Source organism: Salvelinus fontinalis, chromosome 29 (genome assembly GCF_029448725.1).
Source record: "Salvelinus fontinalis isolate EN_2023a chromosome 29, ASM2944872v1, whole genome shotgun sequence".
Classification (NCBI taxonomy): Eukaryota; Metazoa; Chordata; class Actinopteri; order Salmoniformes; family Salmonidae; genus Salvelinus; species Salvelinus fontinalis.
In genome coordinates, this window is record NC_074693.1 from 38,977,809 (window position 1) to 38,997,000 (window position 19,192).

At 42.0% G+C, this 19,192-nt stretch overlaps 1 protein-coding gene across 1 annotated transcript in view; it reads right to left on the minus strand.

The window, feature by feature from the left end:
- Positions 1–10,242: 10,242 nt before the first annotated feature.
- LOC129827963 (pro-epidermal growth factor-like) overlaps positions 10,243–19,192 on the minus strand; it is a 30,853-nt gene continuing 21,903 nt past the window's right edge. The window contains exons 10-24 of the mRNA XM_055889279.1: positions 18,933–19,069; positions 18,510–18,658; positions 18,160–18,264; positions 17,831–18,054; positions 17,556–17,723; positions 17,311–17,451; positions 17,054–17,221; positions 16,792–16,908; positions 16,357–16,482; positions 16,125–16,247; positions 15,773–15,938; positions 15,122–15,286; positions 12,562–12,664; positions 12,283–12,379; positions 10,243–12,087 (exon numbers count right to left, since the gene is read on the minus strand). Of these exons, the coding sequence (XP_055745254.1) occupies positions 11,906–12,087; positions 12,283–12,379; positions 12,562–12,664; positions 15,122–15,286; positions 15,773–15,938; positions 16,125–16,247; positions 16,357–16,482; positions 16,792–16,908; positions 17,054–17,221; positions 17,311–17,451; positions 17,556–17,723; positions 17,831–18,054; positions 18,160–18,264; positions 18,510–18,658; positions 18,933–19,069 (2,171 nt within the window). The 3' untranslated portion in view covers positions 10,243–11,905. The remainder of the gene's footprint in view (positions 12,088–12,282; positions 12,380–12,561; positions 12,665–15,121; positions 15,287–15,772; positions 15,939–16,124; positions 16,248–16,356; positions 16,483–16,791; positions 16,909–17,053; positions 17,222–17,310; positions 17,452–17,555; positions 17,724–17,830; positions 18,055–18,159; positions 18,265–18,509; positions 18,659–18,932; positions 19,070–19,192) is intronic.

Consider the following 19,192-nt stretch of genomic DNA (forward strand, 5'->3'; position numbering starts at 1 on the left):
GCCACAGCCGTAAGCAGCTTGTATTACCACAGCCGTAAGCAGCTTGCACATGTGTGAGAGAGCTGCACCTGTATGAGAGTGTGTGAGAAAGTGACCTTTTGCACCTCATCTCTTTAGCATATTCTTATTTTTCTTAACCAAGAGCTAAACTGGTTAAATTGCATACCAGCGGGATGGTCTGACCAAAAGATAGCAGAGATTCCACCTGCTAGTTTTGGCTGAGAAACCGAAGCCACAACAACATCATAGTAGATCATGTCTCTAGTGTCTGTTGGATACTGAGGACAGCTTCACACACAGCCACACTACAGACAGAACATAGTTTGAAACATGCTTCATAGGTACGACGCAAATGAGGTCGTTTAAAGTTAAGACAATTAAATGACCTGAGGCTGGGGGAATTATGTAAACCACTTGCAGAAGGAACTGCATCTCACAAATTCGAACGAAAATAATTGAAAACATACATTATTCTATAACATATTGGTAAAAAGTAAAACTATAATTATCTCCCAGGTGAGAAGATTTCATTGCTCATTACAACTAAAGAGAGGAAACGCCCTTGCAATTGACGGCAACAAGCGTATCTGTCTGTACAAGTGTCACGAACCCAACAATCAGGTTTACAGTAGATGCTAATACATTGTCAACTTTGTATGAGCACATGAGTATCTACCCTGCAATTGGTTCAGTTATAGTCCAGGTGGGTGATAAGCGATCATGCAATACTTATGGCTACTATCGTCATATAGATTATTCTATGGCTATCTACTTGAAGGTGCTTCGAAAGATAAACAAGTTATTGTCAGATAAACTCAATATCCTTTCTATTCCACCGTATCTCCGTTATCATAAGCACTCCATTTTAGAGAGTCGGTCAAAATTGAGATTAGGATGTGTGCGTGCGTGCGTATGCTTACAGTGCACAGGAATTCATTTCTGTCACTGCTAAAGTATCGTACAGTACAGCCTTTTCAGATATAGACCTCTGCGTAAGCCTACTTCACATTGGCTTAATTGTATTGGCGAGAAGGATCACGTAAAATGAGGAATAGGAAGTTATAAAAAACATATGAAGTCAGCGTATGTTCAATCTATGTCCAGCCTTTTAAATGTTTACTTACGCTGGTCTAACAAATGGTTAAGCGTTGCGCCAGTGCATGTTCCCAAGCTCCACATTGTCAAATGATTCAAGCTCGTACGCATCATAAAGCGGATTTTAAATAAGACCATCCGAAATGCAATCTATCCGCAATATGCATATTGCGCCATTATCAAACGCAAAATGACTTGATACTGGATGACAAAAAGGTTGCATTTGGCTTATTTCCGTGCCTGCAATGGAGATAGTATATTTGGGGCTGTGTAAAATGCTCTAAGTAGAAATGTCCCCACTGCCACTTTGGGTTTTATATTCTAAAATATATTCATCAGATTAGTACAATGCTGAATTATGTTATTTATACCTTACCTTTAAAGTATCTTTACTTATTAACTTGAACTTTCATAATACCCCCCCCCCCCCCCTCCCCTAAAAACAGGAAGGAGATACAAAGACATTCATACACATCACCAATAACATCATCTATTCGACAATATAAAGGGTGACGGTTCACATGACTGCGATAGCAATGGTGGACCAACAACCAATATGAGCCCTTTCACATTACCCTCATTAAATATTCACAATGAAGCTCCGAAGCTAATTAACTAGTGGAGATAACCAAGTGGCCTGACAACACCAATTCTTAATTACCGTGTAATGCAACAGGCCTTCATATTTGCATTGGTATGACACCTTCGCCGGAACATGTGCTTATGGTGGCTCTCACTTTGCATAATCAAAGGAAGATTCGCCATGAATTTGCATCCACAAACGTGCACCTCTGCTTAAACATCTCTCTGAGATGAATCGATCTGTTTTAAGACCATCCCGAGCATATAATGGGAAATGCATATTCAAAGGGGGAGATGCTGGCTTGTAGCTGTCGCTCACGGTACACACCATATGTAAAGAGAAGCCTACAATAGGTTTGCATATTTACTACTGGGTCTCTTACCCTTTAGGGTTCAAATGAACTATTTCCTTCAACATGGCAGTAGCATACAGTATGTACCAACATAGGAGGACTATGTACAATTATACAATATATTAAGACTATGAATTAAATATAATGGAATTTATGTGAAATAGTGAGTACTTGTCTAACTGGCACTACATACGGCTGGCTATTTACAACATTGGGGTTAATTGTATTTCAATTCCAGTTAAGTTAGGAAATCTAAATGAGAAGATTTAGGCAAAAAAAAAATAGCATGGGAGACAGAAAGAAATGGCACTTGACCAAGGTATGAACTGAGTTACAACTATTTCACCATTTGATCTGAGATACAGTAGAAATGGACCACGGTACTGATACTTACTGTGGGAAACAGGGAAGACTTAGAGCTTCCATGTGGCCTCCCACAGTTTACTATAGAACACTACAGTACTTACTATAGGATTCTATAGTAAACTGTAGTATACTGTAGAATACAATACTACACACTGTAGTATCCTTCAATAATGTGTAGTACTTACTATAGAATGTTGTAGTATACTGTAAAAACAACAGTATTATATGCAAAAACAACACTGTTGAAATTATTGTAGTAATGTCTACAAAAACACTTCAGTCCGCAAAAGTACTACACGTTTTGAACTAAAGTAAATACTATAGTATTTAATTAGCATATACTCTGCACATTCCCCTCGCCCATATGACAATTTGTGCACCCATAAGTAAGAAACCTACATGCCAATGATAGACCATTTTGTGTTCCCTACATGTTATTGAAAAGAGCAGAATCTCTGATCTATTTGTTCAGACCCCAGTCCTACCTACCTACCTACCTACCTACCCACCTACCTACCTACCTACCTACCTACCTACCTACCTACCTACCTACCTACCTACCTACCTACCTACCTACCTACCTACCTACCTACCTACCTACCTACCTACCTACCTACCTACCATACCTACCTACCTACCTACCTACCTACCATACCTACCTACCTACCATACCTACCTACCTACCTACCTACCTACCATACCTACCTACCATACCTACCTACCTACCTACCTACCTACTTACCTACCATACCTACCTACCTACCTACCTACCTACCTACCATACCTACCATACCTACCTACCTACCTACCTACCATACCTACCTACCTACCTACCTACCTACCTACCTACCTACCTACCTACCTACCTACCTACCATACCTACCTACCTACCTACCTACCTACCTACCTACCTACCATACCTACCTACCTACCATACCTACCTACCTACCTACCTACCTAAAGTTAAGCACATGCTCTTTTAGTACTTATCCAGTAGGTTTCCTCAAGAAGAAAGCCTCCACTTCTATGTCAAAGATAATAAATCAAAAACACTATAGTAAATACTATAGTCTGTAAAAACACTACAGTAAATACTAAAGTCTGTAAAAACACTACAGTAAATACTATAGTCTGTAAAAACACTACAGTAAATACTACAGTATATTACAAACTTCAAAAACAATACATTAATTACTACAGTGTATGTGACAGTTTTATTTACTACAGTATATATACTATAATTAACTGTAAATATTACAGTATACTACACTAAATACTATTTTTACCATCATCCAATATAGTATTTTCTCATGTGAGCTCGGTAAGGGGTCCAGAAATCCAAACATTGAGGCTGTACTGATGGTTTTCTTTTCTCCCTTAAGGACATGTATTGATTGATGCCACTGCAGAGTTCTTTATAAGGTATGTGGGTGAATTTCTGTGTGGACAAACTGGATGGAGACAGATTACTCTTCTGCAGATTTTTTAAAACTGGCCACATTTACAGCCAAGCATCGACTTCCTGTTTCCTCTTCAAGAGGTAACAACATCTGGCCAATCAGTATTAACCCCTTACACTCATGGAAATTGGCCTGTATGTTTCTAACAAGAATATGCATGACCATGGTAGTGATCGAAAGAGAACAGTTTGGAGATTACTGGGAAATGATCGGGCTAAAGGTGAGGACATAACAGTTCACCTGACACAACACGGAATCCAAACATTACACTATTGATTTGATGTGCATTTTACATTTGCTGTACTTGTGGCAGCATTTGTCAATAACGAAATCTGAAAAATACTCGATACATTCAGTAACATAATAATAATAATAATAATTTAAAGAAAGAACTATTACAAGGGTTTGAGTGAGCGGTCTAGCTGGTGTCTTTAAGGGGCCCACACCTCTCCAAACTGTGCGTAGTTCAAGTCAATTCAATGCACATTTATGACTCAAGGACAGAGCCTTCAACTATAACCTGCTTTTTTTGAGGTCTCCTAGCTTTGCCATTGAGGAGCTGAGGCAGGCACACTTGTAGTTTTTGTTTGAAACACAGCCCTGCATCACCACCATCACACAATTACTGTTGTTTTTGCAATCGAAAAACGTTCCATTATAAATCTCAATCTGGGTCAGATGGGCATAATATGAAAATGTACTAAGTTATAAAATAGGATTTTAAAGTGTTAGGCTTTCAAAAGGTTCTTTAGACAAAACAGATTGTAATTTTAGTTTGCACAGAATGGAATAAGGAGTGCATTCAAGTGTGTGTTCCCTGTCTAATTTTCTTCTCAATACAACAAATATACTGTAGGCTCATTCTGTTCAGGACAACTCAGGGTTTAAATGCATGTCATCCTTGTAACTGTGGATCAGAAATAGCCCTTGAAACTGTAAATTACATGAGTTTTCAAATATGATGATGTGGATGTTTGGACAGGTGTGTGGTCTGCTTGTATGATTTGCCCTATTTATTATAATTCTCAACATCTCACCTTTCAGAACACATCGACTCCTTGCAGATTTATAGCATTTCCCTCTCTCAGACAACAACAAACGTGCTAAAGTAACCAATTAGCGGGAGGGATGGGGGGCATCTTCTTGTCCCGAGCAGTGCTCACGTTTATAACTGCTGTCAGTCAAAACCCATACAGCGCTGTGAAGTAGAGAACCTGAGCTCAGACGTCAAGTATGTTATAGCATGTTATTCTACACCCACTGCGTTCCAATTTAGGAGCTTATTTACTTTGTAAATAATCAATTAGCATCGATATTTCTAAATCCTGATTCCACAGATTTGAGAAATATATGAATGAGTCTTAGGAAACAAATATCTCTCATAAATGAATCCTACGCCACTTATTGGCCAGAGATTGTACTCACCTGATGGTCCCAATCTGAATCCACCAGGTAAGAAAGAAAATCTTTAGAGGCGGGTACCCTCTGGTCTGCCTGGAGTTGAGAAAGTGGGACCTGGGCAGATGGATCTTTGAATATCAGAGTCTGATTTTTTCTCAGCCACAACCAATGGCCTAAATGTGAACATGTACAGTATATAATATCAAGATTGGGCAAAGGAACACCGATGGGTTTTAGACATAGGCTTTTACTGTGAATGTGTGTCCTGGATAAAATACACTCGTGAGACCATAGGTCTACTGGTGAAATGCACATACAGGGGTACTCCGGATAGAGCAAAACTCAGTTGGTGGTACAGTAACCAAAAAATGTTGGGAACCACTGGAAGAGTATGAAATTGACTAAGAGCAAGGGCTGTGAGACACAGTGTACTATTTTAAAGGTTTATGTAGTCCACTATCGCCATCTTCAGGACAAAATACACTTATAACTCAGATTCAGGTGACAATCCGCTTCATTGACCTTGAGAACTGCGTACTTCACCTGACATTTTAATCTCTATTACACCATTGATATCAAATTCAATGATCAATCTCCTACTCTGATTCTGCATCTAGATTGAATTTATTTGTGTTCATGTACATATTTTCCCAAATGTAAACATTTAAACAGATACGGATATTTTATCATACAATAAGTCAGTTTAGTTTTCTTGGATCGATCAAGTTGCTTGATGTTCGGTGAATACGTGTGCTTCTTTGCATTACGTACTCGCCACTCGAAGACACACCGTTGCAGGCACACCGATCTAGATGACCAGCGTGCCAGCTTTCCACGGCTTAGCCCTCGAAACGGGTAAACACACTACACCTCATTCTCCCGTCAATCCCTCTGACCTCCTCCGTCACCTCGACAACTCCATCAAGGGAGCACCAAGACATACGGGGACTCACTCACTGTTTGATAGACCACCAGCTTTTGGGCACATGTGTTCAAGCCTAAATACACTAAAGACACATTATCCCCAATTCTTTCTAAATCTGCCCCAAAGCCTTGGAAAACAGGCCTGAAGAGCCCAGGTCAGATGCCAGGGGGTCGAATTAGTAACCTGAAGGATAAGGGTAAAGCCTTTGAGTGGGAAGCTAATACTCTGTTTAGCCACCCTCATCTGTGGACCTAGCAGAGTGAAGAAACAACGGCCATCTTGGGCCAACGGCTCCCATATACCATCTGACTGGGAAATTAAGGGGAAAATAATAAGATACAATAATCTTATGTCTGGGAAGGCAAGGTGTGTGCATTGGTGTTGTCTCTTTCCATCCCTGTCTGTCTGTCTGTCTGTCTGTCTGTCTGTCTGTCATTGCCTGTCTTTCTCTCGCTTTTTCCCTCTCTCCCCCTTTCGCTCCTTTTTCTGCCCTCTCTCTCTTTTCTTCCTCTCTCTCTTTAGCTCTCTCTCTCTCTTTTCCTGCTCTCCCTCTCTCATTCTCTCGCTCTATCCCTTTCAGGTGGATTACCTCCCTCATCCCTTGATCCCTTTTTAATTCCCAACAGCTGAAGTGAAAATGGGACCTGACTGTGGCACACACGCACGCACGCACGCACACACACAGCTCAAAACCCAAATGCTCCAGTTTTTGCCGTCCATCAGAGGAAAGAGGAGGGGTTGGGTAGTTTATACGTCCTGTACATCTTGAGGTGCACAGATGGAAGTGTAAGACATCTTCATTTGCCTCCACTCACTCTGGCTTTGAGGCGTCTTGCAAATGAGTGTGGTTTTAGTGTGAATGGCAACGCAATACAGTTAGCTATTGAAAACGCAGTCCTACTGTGCATACTGTATCATACACAGTGAATGCAGTTGTTTCTGTAGTAGTAGTACTAGCTCAGCACGGGTCATATATTCATTTGACAGAATGTGCATCGCTATTGAACTGTGAACTCAACATCACATTATCCAAATAAAAACTGTCACCACATGGTCAAACAAATACAATTCCTAAAAGTTTAGAGGCTGAGTACGTGACAAATGTTAATATTTTGAAAGAAAAAGCTTTTTACTTATGATTGACTCTATTGCCCCCATTGAGGAGTAAAACAAAAAGAATGGACACAGGTCCAATTGCATCTTTATTTCAGGGCCTATCTACCACTGTTTAGAGTAGAGGGCAATGGCTATATAACTGAGGGCAATATATAGATAAGTGTTCCCCTGCCAGGAAATCAATATCGATGTGGCCAATGATGGTTTTTGAAGGAAAGTGCTTTGTTTTCCTCCTATCAGCTTGAAACAAAGAAGCGACAGTGGCCCTCCATTAACTGTCGTCAGTGAGGCTTGAGAGAGCGGCGGGCGCATTGGGCACCAACGTTGCCAGAGCGTTACAAATAAAACCATTTGGTCCCTGAATGGGAATGCATCGCTCGCAGGCAGGCAGGCAGGCAGGCAGGCAGGCAGGCAGGCAGGCAGGCAGTATTGAATTCCATCCAGCGGAAGAGAGGCTTATGCAATCCATGAAGGATTCAGTGAAATAATAGCCTCCTTCGAATATTTAGACGTTTCATAATGAATACTCAAATAATTCTCTGCCGTTGATTGACTCTCCTCATTGTTAGCTCTTCTTATGGGTTGAGGCAGTAGGCTGTATTGGGAGGATCCATACAATAAGAGTAATCTAGCCCCAAGGATTTTGACCTATTGTTCTCTCACAGTTGTCTTACACTTAATCATAGTTGGAGTGCTTTTTTGCCGTGATCTTGAGATAATGGTGGTACATGCTTTCCCTTGTTAGATAACTAAGGCCAGGTGGCATTGTTGTCGCCATTGATTATTGAATATTGTCTTTGTAATCAATTTCCACTTTTTTTTTTGCACTGAGACAAACCCATATCCCACTTGGTGTTTTACACCAGACAGATTTTTGGTGAATATAAGGATTTTATTACGAGCAAAGACATACAAGCATTGAAACAAATGTAAGTTTTAACAGGTCAATCTAGTCAAATGGAGCATGTGTGTGCTGAACAACAGAATACAGCAAAACTAAGTAGAATAGGACACCAGTTGTTATGAAGTTCCTGAAGAAGATCACTGAAGAAGATGTCAATAACTTGAGCAGGTACGGTATAGAAAAGGTCATATGAAAACAAAGAAAAAGCAGAAGGCAGTACCATAACAAGCCTCCACTTTCCTTCTCTACTGTTAGTAGTCTTTATGTGGTCTGCACTAGTACTCACAGATAGTGTATCAGTATGCTTGCATCCCAAATTGCACCCTATTCCATATGTAGTCCACTCTTTTTGAACAGGGCCCATAGGGCTCTGTTCAAAAGTAGAACACTATGTAGGGAATAGGGTGCCATTTGGGATGCACATTGCGGTACACTATGCATCCCATGTCTCTCTCTCTCTTTTTCTTTTATTCAGACACCTCCAGCATCTCCAATGGAACCTTCCCTTTTCCCAGACAAAACAATGCAGTTAAAAACCAGCATCAATCTTATCTGTTACATGATCAATAAGAAAAGTTAGTCTACACTGTCGGTCAAAAGTTTTAGAACACCTACTCATTCAAGGGTTTTTCTTTATTTTTACTATTTTCTACATTGTGGAATAATAGTGAAGACATTAGAACTATGAAATAGCACATATGGAATCATGTAGTAACCAAAAAAGTAACCAAATCAAAATAAATGTATATTAAATGTATATTTCAAATAGCCACCTTTTGCCTTGATGACAGCTTTGCAAACTCTTGGCATTCTCTCAACCAGTTTCATGAGGTAGTCACCTGGAATGCATGTTAATTAACAGGTGTGACTTCTTAAAAGTTAATTTGTGGAATTTATTTCCTTCTTAAGGCATTTGAGCCAATCAGTTGTGTTGTGACAAGGTAGAGGGGTATACAGAAGATAGCCCTATTTGGTAAAAGACCAAGTCCATATTATGGAAAGAACAGCTCAAATAAGCAAAGAGTAATGACAGTCCATCATTACTTTAAGACATGAAGGTCAGTCAATCCGGAACATTTCATGAACTGTGCAGTTGCAAAAAACATTAAGCGCTATGATGAAACTGTCTCTCATGAGGACCACCACAGGAAAGGAAGACCCAGAGTTACCTCTGCTGCAGAGGATAAGTTCGTTAGAGTTACCAGCCTCAGAAATTACAGCCCAAATAAATGCTTCACAGAGTCCAAGTAACAGACCCATCTCAATGTCAATTGTTCAGAGGAGACTGCGTGAATCAGGCCTTCGTGGTTGAATTGCTGCAAAGAAACCACTACTAAAGGACACCAATAAGAAGAAGAGACTTGCTTGGGTCAAGAAACATGAGTAATTGACATTAGACTGGTCGAAATGTGTCCTTTGGTCTGGAGTCCAAATTGGAGATTTTTGGTTCCAACCGCCGTGTCTTTGTGAGATGCGGTGTGGGGGAATGGATGATCTCCGCATGGAGGAGGAGGTGTTATGGTGTGGGGGTGCTTTGCTGGTGACACTGTCTGTGATTTGTTTAGAATTCAAGGCACACTTAACCAGCATGGCTACCACAACCTTCTGCAGTGATATGCCATCCCATCTGGTTTGGGCTTAGTGGGACTATCATTTTTTTTCCAACAGGAAAATGACCCAACACACCTCCAGGTTGTTTAAGGGCTATTTGTCCAAGAAAGAGAGTGACGGAGTGCTGCATCAGATGACCTGGCCTCCACAATCCTCCGACTTGAGACTGTTTGGGATGAGTCGGACCGCAGAGTGAAGGAGAAGCAGCCAACGATTGATCCGTATGTGTGGGAACTCCTTCAAGACTGTTGGAAAACTATTCCAGGTGAAGCTGTTTGAGAGAATGCCAAGAGTGTGCAAAGCTGTCATCAAGGCAAAGGGTAGTGATCTGAAGAATCTCCAATATAAAATCTTTAGATTTGTTTAACACTTTTTTGGTTACTACATGATTCCATATGTGTTATTCCATAGTTGTGATTTCTTCACTGTTATTCTACAATGTAGAAAATCTAGAAAAACCCTTGAATGAGTAGGTGTTCAAAACATTTTGACCGGTAGTGTATATCTGAAAATTTGAGGTCTAGGAATCAAACGGTATTTGCCTGTATAAAATAAATATAGCATCAAAGTCACACAAACTATATGCTGACAAATGCCTGGATGGCTAACCAATGCACTAAAATACAAGCAAAAGATTTACTGGAGTTATTCATAAAATTGACATAGCTATACATTTGTTCATTGACGTTGCCAATATCCTCCACTCTCCTCCTCCAAGCTTATACACAGGTTCTCTGCCTGAACAGTCCATTTTTGGTATGTTCTGTCACTACGTTCTATTTCCCTCTATCTCACTATGCTGCCATTAATGAGTATGCCTAAACCTCTGAGTGACTCAGAGGTGTGGTCGCAATACAATGCATCACTGTACATCGCAGGTACTGTCCAAATCGAATCGGTTGTTGACCACTTATCTTTACCAAAGCAAGCAATCTTTGAATAGGTCACATTGATATCATCACACTGAAGCTGACAGAAAGAAACACCTGTCTAAAACATTTGAAATGTATTATGGCAACGCAGTCTTTGGAAGGCACAAATCTACACTGATCACCCTTCCACTCAGAGAAGCAACTTTTTAATCAACGATCTTTTTCTTTTTTTTTTTTTATATAAAGCAAGCCTTGATTCAATACATGCATTTTAAATGTGATATAGCATGGCACATTTTGTCTGATAAAACATCTCTTATACAGCAGCTAACAAGGAAAGGTCACTATAAACAAATATCCTAGTTGGAACACTGGAAAAATGAAGGATATGCAAATGTTACGGATAGAGATTAATTTCCCCCCCACATATGTCTACCTAAATATAGACTAGGCAGAGGTTGTGTGACCAGATTGGACCGCCTGTTCAGCCCCAGTCTCGCCCCCCAGGACACCTCTTTCCCAGAATGCCTCTTCCCCAGAGCTAAACAACCGTATTACCTATAAAATTGTGCCTATAAAATTATGTTCTAACTAAGCATTTTGCAGTTCCATAAACATAAGCAGGACACAGACAATATCCTTATCCTAAATGTGGGATGAAACCAAACGCATTTTAGCCTGCGTGACAACGTAACATGTAACATGTAGCTTAGCCATGTCTTTACATTGCATTGGGGCAAAACAATCGCATTTTAACCATAAATAAGATTCAACTGTTATTTCGCTTCTCAGTGATCATGCAATACTGCACGATTTGATAGACAGCGCATCAATGAAATAGCCTTCCGCCTCTGGGCAGCCAGACTTTCTGTGCGTGTAGGTGCTCTGCGAGTGTCTCACATGAGCAGAAGGTGCTGTTGTTTAGCTATCGGAAAGAGGCATCCAGAGAATCCGGTAATACAGCCACTCCCTAGAGAATACAGAATCTTAAGCAACCTAAGGGTTCTCCTAGCCTGGAATCGACACTGAATATCACTTTGTTTCACTATTGTTTCCCGAACTCAGTCTGGAGAAGCTCCAATAGATGGGCAGTTGGACCGTCCACTAGGACGATATTCAGTGTGGATTCCAGGCTAGCAATCTCCAGGTTCCAGTGTGTGTTTTTGGTTTCTCATTTGGGGGTGGGTTCATTTAATAAGGGTATATGAGTGGGCATGGCCTCAGGTGAGCTGAGGGATGGCAGAGGCAGGCTGAGGGTCATCCAGGAAGATGAGGTTGTCGATGGACTTGAGGTGGCTGGCGCCTGTCTTGTTGGTCTCCATGGTAGCCAATCCAAGAGAGCACTCATACCCTTCGTTGAGTCTGGGAAGAGTCACTGCCTCCTCTGACACAAAGCTTTCACCTGTCCAATCAAAGCAAAGCTCGCCTCAATCCAGGGCCCAATAATACAACATGGTTGTGCTTTATTTCACTATACAGAAATTGGAAGGTACTTACAAAGGAATTACATAGTAAAGCCATAAGTACATATTAATAATCTATAAATAACATGTTTTATTTGATTGGGATTCATTAAAACAAGCATGTGTGACGGCACCTGTTTCGGAGGAGCAAGAGGGACAAACAGCTCTTCTTGGACAGCCCATGACGTGAATGACCTTTCCATCGCCACCGTGTTCCAAAACAACATAGAACTTAAACAGAAGGGATAACCGTTGGGGAACACAGTAAAGTAACATACAGTAGCCTACTAGTAGTTTTGGGACACCGCTGAAACAAAATTCTCGAAACTGTTTGCATGTGACTCACACGGCCTTTTGTGATTGGTCATTGTTTTTTCTGTACGGAAGTCACCATTAACTGGGTTCAGACTTACCCGTGGCGTCTTGGGGACGGTGGTCTCTGACATGGTGTCATCACTGGTGCTTGTCTCGCTCATGTCATCCACAGAGGGGTGTTTCCGAACGAATCTCCTGGATCTGCAATCACATGGTATATCATTATGTCATATGTCAACATATAGTCTTGTGTGGCTCACTTGGTAGAGCATGGCACTTGCAATGCCAGAGCTGTGGGTTTGATTCCCACTGGGGACGAGTATGAAAATACATGCACTCACTACTGTAAGTCGCTCTGGATAAGAGTGTCTGCTAACCTGTAAAAATGTCACATACGTGTCAAATCATTCCGGTGGACAAAGAGTACAGTAACATGCAAAGCATATGCATTATTAAAGTGTACATTCATTTATACAGGCTGTAGTTAGCAACCATGAGCCGTTGTTAGCAAGCATTGCATGATAAAAGACACAACCCTTCATATTATAATGGAAACCATAGGGTATCTCATTCACAGATCTAGAGGGAATGGGGGTTATGTTGTCTTCAGCGCATTACACACGGCAACTCCAATGCCAGTGTCGCCCCGGATATAGAATACACTGATAGAGAGTAGGCTGTGTCAATACCGACAAGTAAATATGGATGCTCATATCTATGTAAATGGTGACCTGGGAGTCCTGACTGGTGGTATCATTTTGACAGACCGTATCAGCTCCACAGTAAAGCATGTCTCCACGGCCTACAGCATGCCTCTAGATAATATCACATGCAAAGAGCCGTGAGTCATGAAGGAAAGGATGGCGAAACATCCATTTTACAGTCCACTGTAGCCGTATAAAGTAAGTGGCTTTATTACTTTATTACAGTGGTGTATGTTTGATCTCTGTGACCTGTCTTTTCACCTGGAGAAGAGTGCGTGTGCGTGTGCGTGCGTGCGTGTGTATGTATTTGGACGTGAACTACATTTTAAGCATAAAGAGAGAGAGAGAGAGAGAGAGAGAGAGAGAGAGAGAGAGAGAATGTGAGAGAGAGAGCGAGAGTGTGAGTGTGCATTGTGTGTCCCCGCACGCTCAAGTGTGTTGGGTGCATCAGCTAGAAAAACTAAACTGCACAAAGGTACATCTGCACCTGCAGCCAAGTGCGAAAGGCAATTTTGGTAAAGAGCTACTGCCTATTGTCACCAGTGTAGCGTTTGAACTGGGATATAGCTCAGTGGGTCCATCTTGGGGCAGAGAAATGACCTATTTTGATGTGCAATTGCTGTAGAACAAGCTAAACCAAGCATGTAATTGAAAGCATGCCTCTTTCAGCGGGAAGCCAAAGGAAGAGACCTTGGAAGAGAAAAAGGCCCTGCTTTGTGAGTCAAAAGAGCCACAGAGACACCGTTGTGTCTCTCTAAGCCACCAAAACATCTGTCAAGAGAATCAGCCACTTAACTCAGTTAAGGGAGGGTGTGTGTGCGTGCGAAATGGAAAGGACGGGAATATAGAGTTTATGTATGCTCATGGCACCTCAGCAAAAGTGGGGCCACACGCGCCATTTGTTCTGTGTGATTAGCTCATTTTGTAATTTCTCCCCTGCTGTCGCGCCGTCACCTATATTACACGGACCACGCCACTCTGCATTTGATAGACACCTCTTTAGGTGTCTGCAAAGGGGATTGCATACTTGTCATGGTGTTAGCCCCACGGAGGGCCCACGTCTTTCATCTGTTGGGCCTATGCTCCCGATGCCTCTGCCTAATATAAAATTTTACGCATCACGTTTACATGGACACACACACCAACATCGCCTATACAGTGAACACACAGCAAATGGCCCCAGTCTGATAACAATTTGGTCCATTCATTTTGAGCAAAATTGAACGAAGCCTATTTATGTCTGGGGTATTTAATACTCTTTATTCTATGGTTCCAAAAGGGAATAGCTTATGTAATTGTCTTGAACTTAATATATAAGTACAGGCTGTCACGTTCCTGACCGGTTTTCTGTTATTTTGTATGTGTTTGACGGTCAGGGCGTGAGTTTGGGTGGGTAGTCTATGTTATGTGTTTCTATGTTTGTATAAGGGTGACCTGATATGGCTCTCAATTAGAGGCAGGTGGTTTTCATTTCCTCTGATTGAGAGTCATATTAAGGTGGGTGTTTTCACACTGTTTGTTTGTGGGTGGTTGTCTCCTGTGTCAGTGTTTGTCGCGCCACACGGGACTGTCTTGGTTTATGTAGTCTGTTCCTGTTCGTGAGTTCTTTGTGTATTTATGTAAGTTCCATGTCCAGGTCTGTCTACTCCGTTTTGTTATTTTGTTAATTATTCAAGTGTTTTCGTTTTGTGTTTTTTCGTCTTGTTTAAATAAATTATGTCATATAACAACGCTGCGTTTTGGTCAAATCCCTGCTCCTCCTCTTCGGATGAAGAGGAGGAAGAAAGCCGTTACACAGGCCGTAACACTGTGTGTACTGCGTACCACAGCTAGATCTGTTCTTGACCAAATGTGGTAAGGACTACATCAGCTTGTTACAGTGAGGGTTACTGTGGTATAAGACCCACCCAACCAACAATCCCAGTCCCCCCGCCACTCCACTTCTCTCTCTCACCCGTAGCAGTAGGTGACGCAGGCAGCGATGGAGAGCAGGGTGATGAGGACCACCATGCCCAGGGCGATAGCCACGTTCCTTCTCTTCTCCTGTTCGGCCTGCTGCAGCTCCCACCACTCCAGATCACTGAACTGACAGCGCTCTCCCATGTAGCCCGAGATACAGCTGGGAACACCACACACAATACTCACTGTTAATATAATACACACATACAGTATGACACAACACAAATTCTGAAAAACAACAAACTCAAAACTGGTGTTGGCTGATTTATGAGAAAAGTCGACCGAATGCTTATTGAGAACAATTCTGTATATTTTGCAGACCAATGCAGAGGCAAACTTTAGAATCCTGTTTGTTCTATATCCTTTATCCCACTGTTGATGCAATCCTTTATCTCACTTTGTTACCATAGGTAAAGAAAAGCTGTATATATGGAACAATAGTGCCACCTACTGGCATTATCAAGACTGACTTACTAGAGTGAAAATCCCTATGAAGAAACAATATTAACCCCAGACTCCCAGCCACTGTATCTGAAAGGATTGGATAAGAGTAATAAAAACTGCATTTTTGCCCTCCTAATGTTGTTGACAAGTCAGAAAATAACGGTGTTGACCCATGTACAAGGAGGGAAATAGGGGTACTTGCTTGCAGGCATAGGACTCCATCTCTGGGAAGTAAAAGCAGACTCCCTCGTAGAGACAGTAAGTGTCATGAGATGAGGGGCAGCTCTCCACTGTGTTAGTGTTCAGCCATTGGCTGGTGACGTCCATAGGCCTACTGGTGGTCACCCACGAGGACGTAGTTGACAACTCTGCAAACATGGAGAGGGAAGGAGGGTGGAGAGGGAGAGAGAGAGAGGAGACACAAAGAAAAAAGGAGGTGAAACAAAGGGGATTATGGTGTTGTAAAAAAAATGAAGGAGAAGTTGAGCATAATTATCTTTATAGAGATTGTTGCAGTAGTAATGTTTGTTATGATACTGTGTGTAGAACTGCACCTTGGCATGCGTGTCCATTACCACTGTAGCCAGCTGGACACTTGCAGCGGTACTTCCCTATAGTATTGATGCATTCCGCTCGCTCATCACATTTGTGTGTTCCCATTTTACACTCGTCAATATCTAAATGGGGAAAAAATAACATGAAAACGATTGTGAAAATTTAAATGACATGAAAAAGAAATTAAGAAAATGTATTTTAAATCATCAAAGTTCATGAGTGAGTGTTCACCGGTACAGTGGTGTTCCTCTCCACTGAAGCCAGGGCGACACTGGCAGTAATATCCACCAGCAGTGTTGACACACACTGAGCTCTGGATACTACACAGGGCCATCCCCAACATGCACTCATCAAGGTCTAGAAACACAACATTACACATCAAGATACACACCTAATTCCCTTTCTGAGTTCAGGAATTACATTTAAGTCCCTTTAGCAGATCCTCTTATCCAGAGCAACTTACAGGAGTAATTAGGGTTAAGTGCCTTGCTCAAGGGTACATCAACAGATTTTTCAACTCGTCAGCTTGGGGATTCAAACTAACGACCTTTCGGTTGCTTGCCAAATGCTCTTAAAGGCTACCTGCCGCCCAATTCTCCTAAATAGGAATTGAATTGGAAATCAAAAAGGGTTCACAGGTACACATGTATGCACACACGCACTCACCCACACACAGCTCTCCATCCCCAGTGAAACCTTCCAGGCAGTGGCAGGTGGGGTTCCCTCCGTCCAGTAGACATTGTGCATTCACATCACAACGGAGAGAGAAACAGTCATCCTGGTCTGGAAGTGCAAGGATGTTGCCGAATTTTTTTCAAAAGAACCAATTTCACTATATAAACTGTATATGTAGACAAAATCAGAGTGGCAGCCATTTTGTACTACTATGAAATCTACAGTATTGTTGTTATAGCAGTGTGGCTTTTACCTGACACCATCTTCTCAATGAAGAGTGTGGGCTCGCTCCCTTCGTCCATGTTGTCCTCTGCCTCCTCCCCGTCAGTAGAGAGACCAGGCACAGGGAGAGGCATGCTCTCATCGTTCAAAGTTTTGTTTTTCACAGAGAACGGGTCTGCAGACTCGCCATCTCCAGAATCTGTAGGAAAAATGATGAGCAGACCAAAGTTGTATCTATCAAACTCAACCTGAATCTTTATGAAAGGTGACAACTGAGGTTTATATCACCTGTTGATCCGTAGGATGGCAAGCAGCCTTTGCCATCAGCTGATTGGGCAATGTGGGAGTGACAGGAGCAGTGGGCGAATCCTAGCCTGCTCTCGCACACCTGAGCACAGCCCCCATTTCGATAGAGACAAACATTTGCTCCTGAGGATGTCAATTAAACACATTTGGTAAAAGACTGCAATAAAGCAAACATATGTTTTTAACAATAATATTATGGAGTCTCTCTCTCTCACTCGTCTTGCTACCTGGCTTGGCGAGGGGGTGAACCACAACTATGGATGCTGGTTGGACCATGTTGCCATGGAGACGCTCTGGGTTCATCCCCGTCCATTTGTCAACGCTCATGAGCAGCTGCTGCTCCCTGTCCGTGATCCACAACCTGTCCTCAAACACTACCAGGTCAAAAGGTTGACCTGGACCAATCAGAAGAGATAATGGAATTACAATAAGAACATGTATCATATTTAGTTAATATGTGCTATAACCTTTTGACTGTGTGTGTGTTCCACAGAAGCCTCACCTACTTCGTTCTCTGTCAAGACTTGTCGGTTGGAGCCATCCAGGGATGCCGTCTCCAGTACGCCCCTCTTGCTGTCACACCAGTACAGCCTGTCTTCAGTGAAGTCAATGGTCAGACCACTAGGAGACACCAAGTCGGCGCTTGCGATGACCGCACGATCACTTCCTTCCAAAGACGCACTCTCCAACACAGGCCTGGTACCCATATCGGTCCAGAACAACTTCCTCAAGAAACAGAACAGAAATGATAACTCACCCATCTGCAATTAAAAGGCAGAAGACACTGTGTAGCAAAAATTCTGATAAAGAAATATATTCAAAATACCGTACTTGGCTAAAGGATGAACTGCAATTCCCCTTGGTTTCTGTATGCCTTCGCTAATAATGGTCTCTCTGTCGAAGCCATCCAAGGTGCTGCGGTCAATAGTTGAGAGGCTGAAACACAGAATTCCAAAGTAATGTCCAAGACCTAAGCTAAAAAATACATTCAAAAAGAGTAGATATAATCTGAGGAGAATGAATAGAATAGAAATAAACCATGCATGATATAATTCATAGTTTGAACTTCAAATAGTTCAGTCTGAATGTCAATGTCAATGTAGTTATGTGTGTGCTAAATTTAAATGAGGTTCTGACAATAGCATTGGCCCCAGTTCTGAACCCTGGGGTACACCACACACCCTCGGTCAGTCCAGTAGAGCTTGCGGTTGACCCAGTCCACAGCCAGGCCCTCTGGTGAGTCCAACCCCTCAGTGAGCAAAACCTCCCTGGACCCGCCGTCCAAATCAGCCCGCTCAATCTGCTTCAGTACTGTACTGGCAAAGTACACCTAGAAAAACACACACCTTTTATTATTTTTAATCAATATGCCTCATAAGCATCATTGCCTGACATGGACCAAACAGTTTCACTAACTCATCATTGAGAGTCATGCAGTAACCAGCAATGACCAATAGGTGGCAACAGACCTGAATACAGCTGACCCAACGTGCTCCATAGTAAATTCAGAACAGTCGAGTGATTTTGCGCTGCAGTTTTGAAGTGGTAAAACGGACTTCACTGTAGATCACTTCTACCTTTGAAAACCCAAAGCATTTCCTTACTTTGTTTTGTACAGGATCATAGTCCAGAGCTATCACTGTTCCCCTCGGCTCCTCCACAAGGCTTTGGTCACCAGTCCCATCCAGATTAACACGCCTGATGTTTACTATGTTGGCAAACAGCAGATAAGGTGGGGGTCCTGGAATATAATGAAATGAAGTGATGACTAATAAAAAACAAGAGGGCAAACATACCTATTTTTGCATGTGAATGTGTGTGTGCCTGTGTGTTTATTTATTGTGTGTTTACATGTACTTGTATG